The sequence below is a fragment of the Temnothorax americanus genome, unplaced genomic scaffold, assembly GCF_048541705.1.
Source record: "Temnothorax americanus isolate GAGA-0224 unplaced genomic scaffold, ASM4854170v1 Scaffold78, whole genome shotgun sequence".
In the NCBI taxonomy this organism is placed as follows: Eukaryota; Metazoa; Arthropoda; class Insecta; order Hymenoptera; family Formicidae; genus Temnothorax; species Temnothorax americanus.
The window spans coordinates 367,909-381,033 of NW_027509801.1; the positions used below are offsets into that span (position 1 = coordinate 367,909).

The window sequence follows — 13,125 nt, forward strand, 5'->3', positions numbered from 1 at the left end:
GCTTAAAATTCCTTGATAGCCCGCAGTTAGTGAGATATCATAGATATTTAACATAAAATTTTCTCCGTGTAGATCTATTGGAGATCGATTCAACATGGCAAAATCTTCACTGTCAGCATCATTCGTTCGAGTGGTTACAGCGTTGTGCACAATTGCACACCGAATCATTAAATGGCCTCAACGAGCAGAAATAGAGGAAATCAAAGAGAAGTTCCAAAAACTTTCGCATATTCCGGGTGTACTTGGCGCAATTGACGGAACATATATACCTATTAAAGCTCCGAAAATAGATCCAGAGGTGTATATAAATCGGAAATGTTTTTATGGCATTACTCTGCAAGCCATCTGCGACCCATCGTTGAAATTTATAGATTGTTTTGCTGGCTATCCAAGTTCTGTAAGCGATGTCAGAATATTTCGTAACTCGGATATCTATGCACAAATAAGTGCTGAACCGCAAGCTTACTTCCCAAATGGGGAGTTTTTGTTGGGAGACAAGGCTTACCCTGTACTAACCTGGCTTATTCCCCCGTACATCGACAGAGGGAACACTACTGAAATTCAAAGACACTTTAATAGAAGTTTGGCAAGCACTAGACAGGTAATTGAAAGATCTTTTGCGTTACTGAAAGGTCGTTTTAGAAGATTAAAATACCTGGACATGAATCGTACTGATTTGATACCTGCTACGATATTAGCATCATGTGTTCTACACAACATGTGTATCGACCGTAATGATTCATTTATAGAAGAATATGTCATTGAGGGAATGAACAATGACAACCAAGATGCAGAGCCGATCAATCCCGTATATCGAGCTGTGCCAGGTGAAAATGATGGACATCCGAAAAGAAACGAATTAGCAGAATTATTGTATTACCGAGTCTAGCTGATGTAAAATAATAATAATAATAATAATAATAATAATAATAATATTCAATGTTTTTTTACAAAATAAAAACATGTATTTGGTCAATGAGATTAATACTTTGGTGCATCAAACTATTCCAGTGTAACATACAATACAATATTACTTGCAATAACGCAGTTTTTAAACTCACATAACGAATTATATATGTAATATTACATTTTAAACGAAAATAAAGAGACGATAATTCTAATCTTAAACTAACAATAAAATAAAGAGATCACAAATCTAATTTTTGGAACAAACGTATAAAATAATTGCCAATGAATTATTAAGGCTACTGTAGTAAAAACTGAATTGCTTAATGACATTCTAGAGGCCTATCCAGACAAACTTGCATAGCTGCATAACCGTATGCATAAAGAAATTTATCCAATTAAATTTCTATCATAAGGACGCACATAAAATGCTATTAGATTATTTTTTTTGTATATGGTTATGCAGCTATGCAAATTTGTCTGGCTAAAGCAAGGAACACAGACTTTTGCATAACGCATAACACGTAAGCATAAAAGAACTGATTGGTCTATTTCCTTATACACATGTGTATGGACCAATCAATTTTCTTATGCTTACGCATTACGCGTTGTGCAGAAGTGTGTGCTCCCCGCTTAAGCCTTAATACTTCAAGCTATTGCACCATATCCGTGCAACATACAATATAATATCACTCCATAATTGAAACTAATGTTCAAGTTTTGAATCGCATAATATCACTTTGTAATTACATCGTTTGCAATTAACATAACAAACATAAAATATGTAAGACAACGTCGAAACAAAAATACATCTAATCTTACATGTTAAACATTTTTTTTGTGTCGTGTCTCATGTATCACTTAAGACATAAAGTTCTGAAATTCACGTAACAAATAGTTCAATACTATATCTTTTATCTTTGCTTATTCCAAAATATCAACCGTTTCACAGAACATAAGAAAGCGGAGCTTGTTATAATTGGAGCTTCTCCTGTGGTCAGTACGTTGGTGTGTGGCATTACATTAGTTTCAATTTACAATAAATGTAGTAAGTATCAAGCCGTAAGAAATTGACAAATTACAGGCATATGTGAGAAAAATAATCAACTGTAATTTGTCAATTTCTTATGACTTAAGGCTAGCTACACTTATTATAAATCGAAACTTTATAAAGCCACTCCAGTCAGTCTTAGTAGTCAGTCATCATTGTACTACAACTTCTTGATAAGATTGTCCATTGAGTTAATCAAACGATCAGTTTGTTCTTTGTGAGCAGCCAATAATCTCTCTTGCCTGAGATCTTGCTGTGTTGACTTGTGCTCTATTGCCTTCTTCATCTCGTCGACAGCGTTCTCGAATTTCGTTTTTTTTCCTTTATTTCGCGTGGGCGTTGTCTCAGCACAACGTTTTCTCTCTTTTATGTTATTGGTAGACGCTTCGTTTTCATCACCGTCATCTTTAAATATGACATCATCATCGACTGCGTTAAGAATGTTCAACGACGCTGATCCTCTTGTCGCAGAGGCTAATGCAACTGGCTCGACATTTGGCTTCTGCCCAAATATTTCATGAAATATATCAAAGTAGTCGAATCGTAAAGGTGGTGCTCCAGTTTGCTTAGATTTCATATTGTCGATTTTGGCGTGGTATCGTTTTTTTAAATTTTTAAACTTGTTCTCGCACTGCTTATGCGTATACAAGTAGCCGCTCATGTGCAAATTAGATGAAATCTTTTTCCATATCTCGGTATGCCCTTTAGTATTTATCTGGAAGCTTGTGGCGTAATCTTTGTACTCAGCCATTAAAGCTGTAATGGCACTGGGAGCCCAATTCGCTTTATCATTGGTAGCGTCTTCTTTGTTAGCATCCTTTGAGGGCCCCGAGTCACAATCGTCTCGTCTCGATGTTGCAACTGCTTCAATGTGATGATGCCCCTGCCATTGCACGGTGGATTGCACCTGGCTGCTTGGAACTTGAGTGTTTGATGGAGAAGGAAATGTTGAATTTTGATCTTTCAAAGGCTGCTTACATGGTTTGTTTATCAATCCCTCAAGTAGCTTTACGTACATGACAGTTTGGTCTGAAATTAAATAGAAAAGAAAATAAAAATTGTCAGGTGCATGTTAGAATAATGAAGTACAGAGCCTTTAATCATTAGAGGCTCTCTATAGTGAAGTGTACAGTGCGGAAAAAATTTCAAAGTATAAGAAATTCACCATATAAATCCACTGATACTTTTTTAAGTCACAGTTGCAAACAATTTACCATTACAATTATTAAGGTACGGTTAATTAATAGTTGAATTTTATATAATATCGATAGTCTAAAGTTAATCGCCTATATAGTCATCTATGCTCATACAGACTTAAAATGTCTTTTTTCTATTACAAGCCATCGATATAAAAGTAATTCTGTTAACCTCTATCAGTTTCTATGTCAACTTACCTGCCGTATTTTGAACGAGGACTAACCCGTCCTTGTTGAAAATTTTATTTCCTTTTCCATCTGTTACAAATACGATTTTTTGTCTGTTTTCAGACATTTTTCTGAATTTTCGAGCAATTTCGAGCTATTAATTGCACGAAAGTACGAAATTCGTTGGAGCTCAATGTCGAAACAAAACGTATATTTTTTTGTTCGCCGGTTATTGTAAATAACTTTAACCTGAAAAAAGGCGTGTTTCGAGAATATGCGTTATGTGCGCATGTCGAGTAATTTCTACCTACCTCCTTGACGTGAGTAGAAATAGTTAACTCGAGAGTTGACTCAAGCGTGTTTCTGAACGCCACAAATGGGTCAACTCGGCGTTTCTGAATGCCTCGAGTTAACTAGAGTTAACTCGAGTAAGGTTTCAGAACGCAGGCCAGGAGTCACGGCCGAACTCCGAATTGATGTTGGAGACCTCGCGCGGTGACAATACGAAACTTCGTTTCAGTGTCGCCAACGTCGAGAAACTAACTTCTGGTTTTATGTGTAATACGCACACACACCATTGAACTGCTCACGCGGACGCACGGTAGAAAGACATATGCTAAGACTGCGGCGTTGCCGCGTCTGTGCGGCGTTGCCGCGTGCTCCCCGCTTTAGCAATACGGCCTGAAAAATGCTTTCTGGCCGTCCGTAGCAGAAGGCAGTAACGTACCAAGGCCAACAAGCACCCGCTTTAGATAAATTTTGTGTTTTGCTGATGTATTTAGAAAATTTACAATAAACTAGAATGATTCATCAAAATGTTTTTATATCAGCGGTGCACACGTACTTTTGTTGTTAAAATTTTGCAGCAAATATTGAGATTCTGATGTATTAAAAAATTAGATGGATAATAATGTTGACAAAAAAAACGAAAAAAATTATTAGGAACTATATAGGAGATGGATTATAATGCATTCAATGTACAAATCTGGATGGATGTCGTTCTACAAATTTTTAATGCAAATCAAGGACCTATTAAAGGATTCAAATCCATGTTAATTGCCAGTATGAAATCTACACATGTGTCACAAGATTTTGGGACGTATATAGAAAAAGCAGTGACCGAAGCTACTAAATTTGCATCCAGACATTTAAAAAAAATTGAGCTTACTAATAAGAATGGATAAGCGATTATACTTGTTAAAAATTATTATATTATTAGCACAAGAAATACATATAATTGTAATAAAATCATATTTTTATCTGTATCTTTATATAAATGAATGTATGTGTTTGTCCGCTATGCAAATCTACAGTTTTGAAATTAAATCAACCTAATTTGGTATACTATTTTATGATACTCTAACTTAGACCGTAGACATATTTTAAGAACCGCATCATTACCGATTTTTTGGGATATCGGTTCTAAAATATTTATAATGTCTGTCTGTCTGTCTGACTTACCTACTGCGAACTACTCATTTATTAATGGACCGATTTACTGGAAACTGGTGCCAAAATTTGTCTAACTTTTCGGAAATAATGAACTAATATATAACATTCTTACGGTGGTGTGTACGTATGTTTGGACGTTACATTTATATATTTTATGTATTTGTCAAATAAAGAAATATAATAAATAATATAATATAAATTATGTCACTCTTGGTCGTGTTCCGAAACTGCCAGTACTAAAAATCTATAGGTCACGTCACATGTATTACAGATTTTCAGCACTGGCAGTCAATTTCGGAACACAGCTCTACGGCCTGTATTACAATATATTGTACAAAATGTTTAAAATAGTCATTGGTAAAGAGGAAAATAAATTATTATTTGACGAGGTATTCAACGTACGTTGAATGTATACGGACGTAATGTACGTATTTCATGTTAGTTTTTCAAGATAAAAACGGGTTTTGAATGACAGTTCTTTAAAACGTTGTTTTTTTAAACAGCTGTACATAATTTTGCACAAAATTGTACTTTTAAGTACGACATTCCTATAGAATGTTTCCCTTGGCAAAATCAAACAACTTTTTCTATTTTAAAAATTGTGTAAAAAATGTAGAAGAAATATATATATTATTATTTCATTAAATACATATATGTATATATGTGTATTTAATCCGTGGTTATAAATTAAGTTTTATATCTGTTTTTTTTGTAATAACATTATTTATATCGATTTTGATTTTATTATAACATATTTCTTTTGTTAATTTCAAAAATTGGCTGTAGTCGTAATAGTTTGGATGATTTCTGAAATATTTTTGCTATAAACCAGGTAGCAGACAGTCGTCATAATGACGTGATTTTTACGTCATTTTATGACGTATGTTACGTCATTTATTCCTAGAGTTTAACGTAAAAATGACGTATTTTACACGGTCCTAAGTCACATCCCAAAGACGTCATTTTCTGACGTTTTATTGACGGCAAAAATGGGTTCAATGTACGACATACCGGTTTCTAGAAATGTTTTTTATGAAATTAAAATTTTAAAACTTGAAAATTTTGTCTACTTGATAAACGTTTATAAAAATATGTTCTTTTTCTTTATTTAAGAAAAAAAAAGTTTTTTTTAACTGTTTCGTTACATGCCATGTGCATATAGACGCTCTCTCAAGGCGGTCACGTCACCCACCCATCCTAGTACAGTACCGCGTCGGAGTCGCTTGACTTCGATGATCCAGTGGACAGTGACGATCTTCTCACCCTGATGCTTTCTTATTAACTGTACTTATCTATAAAACAGGTACATCTTTAAAGTGTTCAAAAATCTTGTAATAATATCTTCTTGATAGTTATAACACTGCATGAAGTAGTTGTCATAAAACTATAATTACACACGCAACTAGATCCACTTATACCATAAATTCACCACGTCAATCATAAAATTACGAAACACTTTATAAATGTAGGAATATTCCTGTGAAAAATACTGTGAAAAATATGCCATTTTTACGTTAAACTTTAGGAATAAATGACGTAACATGCGTCATAAAATGACGTAAGAATCACGTCATTATGACGACTGTCTGCTACCTGGGTAGTCACGTAAACGTCTATATAATGTCATTTTACAAAGTCTTTTTGACGTATTAAAACATGACGTTAAATATACGTCACTTAATCGACGAATGACGTTACTGACCAATTATGACCAAATATTGACGTCAAAATGACAAGTGCTTGCTACCTGGAATGTTATTATTTTCAGTATTATAATAAATAAAACATGTGCTTTTTTTCCGCGATTAAGGAGGCTCTTACCCGGCTGCTCTAATCAATGTAGCAACCGAAAAATTATCATTAATAATTGGTTATAAAATTATCGGAAAATTAAATAAAAAAATAAATAATGATTTTTACATAGTGTAAGAGTAAGTTATATGTTCTATTAGTGTAAATATTAAAATTTATACAATAAGTCAGTTGACTACGTCAGTGCTAAAGAGCAGAACATGCGCGTGTCACAACGTCGTCTGTAGCAGTCTGCAGCTAAGTGAGGTGTAGCCGTGTAGCGTTGTAGCGAATGATGCGATGAAGAGATGGAGCCAAAAGAAAGATATAACGTGAAAATGCTGAGAGGGAAAATGAAAGGAAAATTCGCGAAAATAAAGGTTGTCAATGCGCGAGAGAATAATTATGCCGCTACCATACAGCGCAGAGAAAAGACATGTGCAAGTGAGGTTAGAAACTTCGCGCTATTTTGACACTCGGAAGATCATTCGCCTAACCTGTCGTACGTCATATTAAAACTACAATATCTTTTATAACTCATCGTCAACACCAAGTTTTCTTCTTATCATTAGAAAGATTATTATTTTAACTACAATTCCTTAGTTTTTTGTTTACCTGGCTCGCAAACTTGCCAAGAAAATACATCACTTCCGGTAAAAATTTTAGTGTTTACCATATGCCCTGTGTTAAAAATGCGAATTTCAATACTGATATTTTTACAGTTTTTATCGTCAACCTATTCTCAAGTTTTGGGCATCGGTCCGTTGTGGTTCACTTTACAACATATATTAATTTCATAAAGATCTGTCATATTATGATCGAGGTAAGAGCCTCCTTTTAAACACTAGAAATACCAAAAGCTATTTTCAACCGTTTCTATTTTTTAATATCCTGTTTTTTATTGTAAAAGTAGAAAATGTAGATTATAATAAAAAAATTATTTGATGTTTTTAACATAATTAATGTAACATTACTTTTAAAAATTGAAACGGTAGAAAATTATTTGATATTTCTAGTGTAAAGGTTACTTTAGACAATCTAATATAATTCACGTCAGAAGAATTATATAATTCTATTTGTTATGTTTTGTATTTTGTAATCTAGAGAACATTTGAAGATGTATAATTAATGTATGTATGTATACATATGTCTGTATCTGTATATATTTTTTTACATGTACCTCTAATTTTTTGAATGTTTTTTTATATATGCAATTTTGTCACAAACTGTCGTGAATTATAAATCGTGTAAATTAAAACTAATACTCTTTTAATATCTTTTCTTTTTCTATGTTCTGTCCTGTATATTTTTGTCTATCCTTTTATATTTTTTTTATGTCTATTCTTTATACCAATTCTATGTCTCTCTCTATCTTTCTCTTTCTTTGTTCTATTTGTATTCGTAGGAAATGTAAAGAATTGTTTTCTTTAATATTAAAGAAAACAATTTTTACATTTTCTCTTGACGGAAAAGACCACCACCTTCTCGCGGTTTCCGTTGAGCAACAATATGTACGTTGTCCATGCATTTATTTGAGAACAATTACAATAAATTTATCATATTGTTGCACAAATAATTTATTCCTTTTTTAAATTTTATATTACATGTATTTGCCATTAGCAAAGTAATTATACTATCAAAACAATATTTCTAAAACAAACAATATATAATTTAATGTTTTATTTCACTTTTCTTGTGTTAACAATAATTTATTTTCTACATTAATAACATGATTTTTTTTAGAAGAAAGCGTACATATTGGCCAAGAGTGGATTTCTATTATTTACGCTTTTTCTGTTTTTTATTTCTTATATACAGTTTATTTTCAAAATAAAGATAATATAGTTTTATTAGATATTATTTATGTAATTGATCAATTTTACTAACATTTTTTGTTATTAGTTTCATTACTTATTTTAAATAAGAGACACACGATAGTGTTTCACGCCTAGTGTGGGAAGGGATATTTTATTGTCATATGCAATGTCATAATATATATTTTATTCATAAATCAACATCAGAAGGGAAACGCGAGACATAACAGACGAGTCAAGTCAGCCGACGCGCTAACGCATATGAACGCATACGCCGACTTTCGGACCGGCTATGGCTATGGCTATGGCTATGCTTATGTATGCGCTCTTCTACCCGCCCGAGGCTGGCCGAGCCGCGCCGAGTCGCCGGTCGCCGCCGAGCGCCCAGCGCACACGTACACGGCTCCGTCAGCTGTGTGCGTGTCCCCACCAGGCGCGCAGGCAGCGGGCAAACAGCACCATTGGCACCTCTGAACACAGCCCTTGTCAGTATGTTACCACGGAAATTCCCCATAAGCTGCTCTTACTAGTGAGAATCGTTTGTCCCAAAGTTTAGCCTAATTACGTAATGAATCTCATTAAAATTAGGCTCATTTTAATCAGTAAGATCAGCCGCAAGCTGGTACAGAGCCGGATTTTGCATTTTGGCTCTTAAAAATTTATTATAAATAAAATACGGACTCGCAGCTGACCCAACCTGACCCGTGTCAAGTTGCGCGTTTCCCCACATTTATTATAAATTTTATTTCGATCCTTTTTCCAAAATCCGGCTCTGTACCAGCTTGCGGCTGATCTTACTGATTAAAACGAGCATAAGTAAAATGAGATTCGTTAATTAATTAGGCTAAACTTTGGGAAAAACGAATCCGTAATTCCCGACCGGCCGACAGAGGTCTCCACTCTTACTCCTGTCGACCCTTAAGTGTGATTGGTTGGATCCAAAGGTAAGAACCAATCACATTCTATTGTTCTGACGTCATGCGCCGGCGCGGCGCGGCGGATCGATACGGTGACGTATAGGCAGTGTAGGCACCGCGCGCTCAGTCCGTGCCAACCACCTAGTCCCTAGTATCTCCCGTTCTCCCGCCACCCGCCACCCGGTTCTTCGTCTTCGTCGCTCATCCTTCCTGCCGTAGATCACGTCGCCGGTTTGTCGCGTGTAATTTTGCAGCGTAATTTTTTCGATATGGCGCAAAATAAATTCAGTGAGATGGCCTCACGGTTCGGCAAGGGCACGAATGGAGTGCCGATGAGCCTGAAAGTTCTCGCCGCCACGGGCGTTGCGGCCTACAGCGTTTCTAAAGCCATGTATACAGGTTAACCTCAATCTCGCTTTGATTTTTACTGCTAATCGTGATAATTACTGCTAAACATTATTGTCTCTTTTGAATAAACGACGACCTTAAACGCCAGTTCAATCAACGGACGATGTTACCCAGATTTACGTTATCTTGTCCAGCAGATATCCCAACTGTCGTCGTTACAAGTGTTTCTGATTATGTAATTCACGCTGTAACTGATGCAATTTAATACATTTGTGCGATACATACTTGTTTAGTCTTTTTTTCTTTATACAATAGAGACTGTTCTTATTTTGTATTTTTATTGCTAATATCTTTACGAAGCTACTTTTATATCGCAAAAAAATTACTGGATTTTCTTGCAGCGTAAAACTCCTAAGAGAGTCTCATTTTGAACAAGTCAAGGATATTGAAACGGTGAAGAATAATCCGGCTTTTTTAAAGGACGGATTATAAGAAGAAATTAAATTTATATGGATTTCAGTGGAGGCTGGTCACAGAGCGATAATGTTTTCTCGACTAGGAGGTATCCAGAAGGATATCATGACCGAAGGTCTGCACTTCCGCGTTCCGTGGTTTCAATACCCGATAATTTACGATATTAGGAGCAGACCTAGGAAGCTGTCCTCGCCCACGGGATCTAAAGACTTGCAAATGGTCAATATCTCGCTACGTGTACTCTCACGTCCCGACGCCGGCACGCTGCCTTCCATGTATCGGCAACTGGGTCTCGATTATGACGAAAAGGTTCTCGGAACGACTATATACAAGAATTTTGATCCCTCGAGTACAAAAGGAAATCTCTAAATTTGATTAAAATTTAGGTGTTTAGATATTTTAGATTATTAGATGATTTAGATATTTAACTTCCATGTGGTATAGTTTCTCTCCACAAGCGCGTGGTTCCAATTCCAAATTTTCAAAAGTAATACAATCAAAAGCTATATATTCAAGTTTCTATTTAGTAAAATTTATACACCAAAGTTTAGAACGTGAAATTGATATCGTAGATTTGAAACTAAATCAAAATTAATAAACCAGGTGCTGCCAAGCATTTGCAATGAGGTGCTGAAATCTGTTGTCGCTAAATTCAACGCCTCGCAACTGATTACGCAAAGACAGCAGGTGTCTAACATGGTGCGTAAGGAATTAACGGAACGTGCTCGAGACTTCAACATTGTTTTGGATGACGTCTCGATAACGGAGCTTAGTTTCGGCAAGGAATACACCGCTGCAGTCGAGGCTAAACAAGTGGCACAACAAGAGGCCCAACGTGCCGCATTTGTTGTGGAAAGGGCCAAACAGGAACGACAACAAAAAATCGTGCAAGCCGAAGGAGAGGCAGAGGCAGCCAAAATGATATCCTTTAAAGAAACTTATTTTTCCCCAATTTAGGGTTGATTTATAGAGGCCGTAACCGTTGATTTAAGCCGTAATCTTTAAGAAATTGACCAATCACAGTCGAATGAGAAAAGAATAATCGACTGTGATTGGTCAATTTCTTAAAGATTACGGCTTAAATCAACGGTTACGGCTATTATAAACCAACCCTTAATTTATAATGCAATCAATTGTGTTCTATTAATCGGGTGAAACAATTGCCGCGGTTATGAATGTATTGAAAAATGCAGTTAAAACTATAAATTTTTCTTTTCTTTGTAATTGTTACGAGACTTATTGTCAAACGGTTAAGGTTTACAAGTGAACTACTGATTTGAGTATACGATTAAATTAATAATTTATAAATAACGAATACAATGATAATACTGCGTTTGAAATATATAAATGCCTTAACTGCAGTGTACCTTGGCTTAGCTGTCGGCGAGAATCCTGGATACCTGAAGCTGCGTAAAATACGGGCGGCACAGACTATCTCTCGTACGGTGAGCATCTTCATATGGTTTCGTTATAAACGTGCAAACAATGTTGATGTTTTAAAAGATGTAATGAAGTTCTTTGTAACATTCCGTGTCAATATTAATATTTCATATACTTGAAAAATTGTTGAACAATACTATATTTATATATACATAATTGTTGCTCGTTTTATTTCAGATCGCCAACTCCCAGAATAGAGTATTCCTCAGTGGCAATGGTCTGATGCTAAATATTCAAGATCCTGCGTTTGATGTGGCCTCGGATAAGCTGAAAAGTAAGAAGTAAAAATCGTCAAAGTGCGCGTCATTTTTTTTTATCTCTTCTCTCGAGTTAAGTTTTTATTGAGCCTGGAGAACATTGGCTTATGTATAATTATGTTGAATTACTGTGAATAAGATACGTCATGTGTTTCGAACGCACGGATTACATGTATTTTCCCATCACATTGCGCTCTCCTTTTCGCCGTCCTCGTGTTCGCAGATATCTGCTAGTTTCACCATTGCATGTTCTAAATTAATTGAATTATATACCCAAAAGGTAATCGTTGAGATCGTTGAGATGCTGAATAATTATACCAGATTGTTGAAAATCTTACAAGTAAATGAAAATTAAGAAAATGTTACCAGTTTGCGGACTGTCAAGATCGGTATATTTAAGAATAAAACCGTGTACCAGAAAATTATTTCTATTTTTTTGCAAGCTCTCCTCTTTGACAATTTTTGAAACCTTTCTGTAAAGAAAACAAAAATTTTTTTAGTGCGCAGAAAGAAAAGTGAGCGCGTAAAAAGAGATAAATTTAAGATTCGGTAAATGGATTAGGAATATAACCCAATCATATGGCAAACTAATAAAATTCATAGAGAATTATCTAATAATTGGTAACGGGTACTCCGAGTTTGTCGCGCATAGGCTACACATAGACGCCCAATACTGGCTTTTTCAGGTCACATGGGAGTGAGCTGGAAGAGCTGGGACGAGGCCGCCGACCGCGCAGTTCGGAGCCTGAATACCAGTTCCCACCAGGCACTGCCGAATGCCGAAAGGTCCGGTATCGAGACACCAGTACCTTCCGTCGTCCCATCCCTTCTGGAATCGGCTGACGATAGCGCAAAGCTGATAGTACCATTACGATAAGAGAGTTTACAATGCAAGCTTGTCTTGGTCCCCGCCAAACACAAGTCCCCTTTGTCCGCTGTCCCGTTGAAGAACATTGCCCTTTTGCGTACGTTTTTATGACTGCTGATGATGGGATAAGTAATACAATTGTGATATCTCGTTAGAGATGTTCATATGTTCATCTTGAATATACTTTTCTGCACTTTTTTGAAAATAAAATATACTCAAAGGCGGGAGAGAAAAGACAAAGGATAAGATAAGATCGCGGAATGCAAAGCAGAGATAAATAGGCATATTAAGATAAATGATGTTAGAAGAAACGATTTTAATTGAGGAGTACGATTTTCATGTCGCTTTTTTTATTCTTTCTCTTCTTCAAGCTATACATTTTCTATGAATCTGTATATTGTATATATATATATCATAACTGCACTAAATTTAAATGTCAATGA

General features: G+C 35.5%; 2 protein-coding genes across 2 annotated transcripts; one reads left to right on the forward strand and one right to left on the reverse strand.

The window, feature by feature from the left end:
• Window positions 1-1,483: 1,483 nt before the first annotated feature.
• LOC143906942 (uncharacterized) lies at window positions 1,484-3,769 on the reverse strand. The gene is made up of 3 exons (XM_077423326.1): window positions 3,633-3,769; window positions 3,352-3,570; window positions 1,484-2,986 (listed from the first exon to the last, which is right to left on the reverse strand). Exons 2-3 carry the CDS (start codon window positions 3,446-3,448, stop codon window positions 2,118-2,120), a joined length of 966 nt encoding a protein of 321 aa, XP_077279452.1. The 5' UTR covers window positions 3,449-3,570; window positions 3,633-3,769; the 3' UTR covers window positions 1,484-2,117.
• A 5,708-nt stretch (window positions 3,770-9,477) lies between these two features.
• On the forward strand, window positions 9,478-13,046 carry Phb2 (prohibitin 2). Its single transcript, XM_077423454.1, has 6 exons — window positions 9,478-9,694; window positions 10,164-10,426; window positions 10,721-11,038; window positions 11,485-11,562; window positions 11,735-11,831; window positions 12,501-13,046. Exons 1-6 carry the CDS (start codon window positions 9,565-9,567, stop codon window positions 12,689-12,691), a joined length of 1,077 nt encoding a protein of 358 aa, XP_077279580.1. The 5' UTR covers window positions 9,478-9,564; the 3' UTR covers window positions 12,692-13,046.
• Window positions 13,047-13,125: the final 79 nt, after the last annotated feature.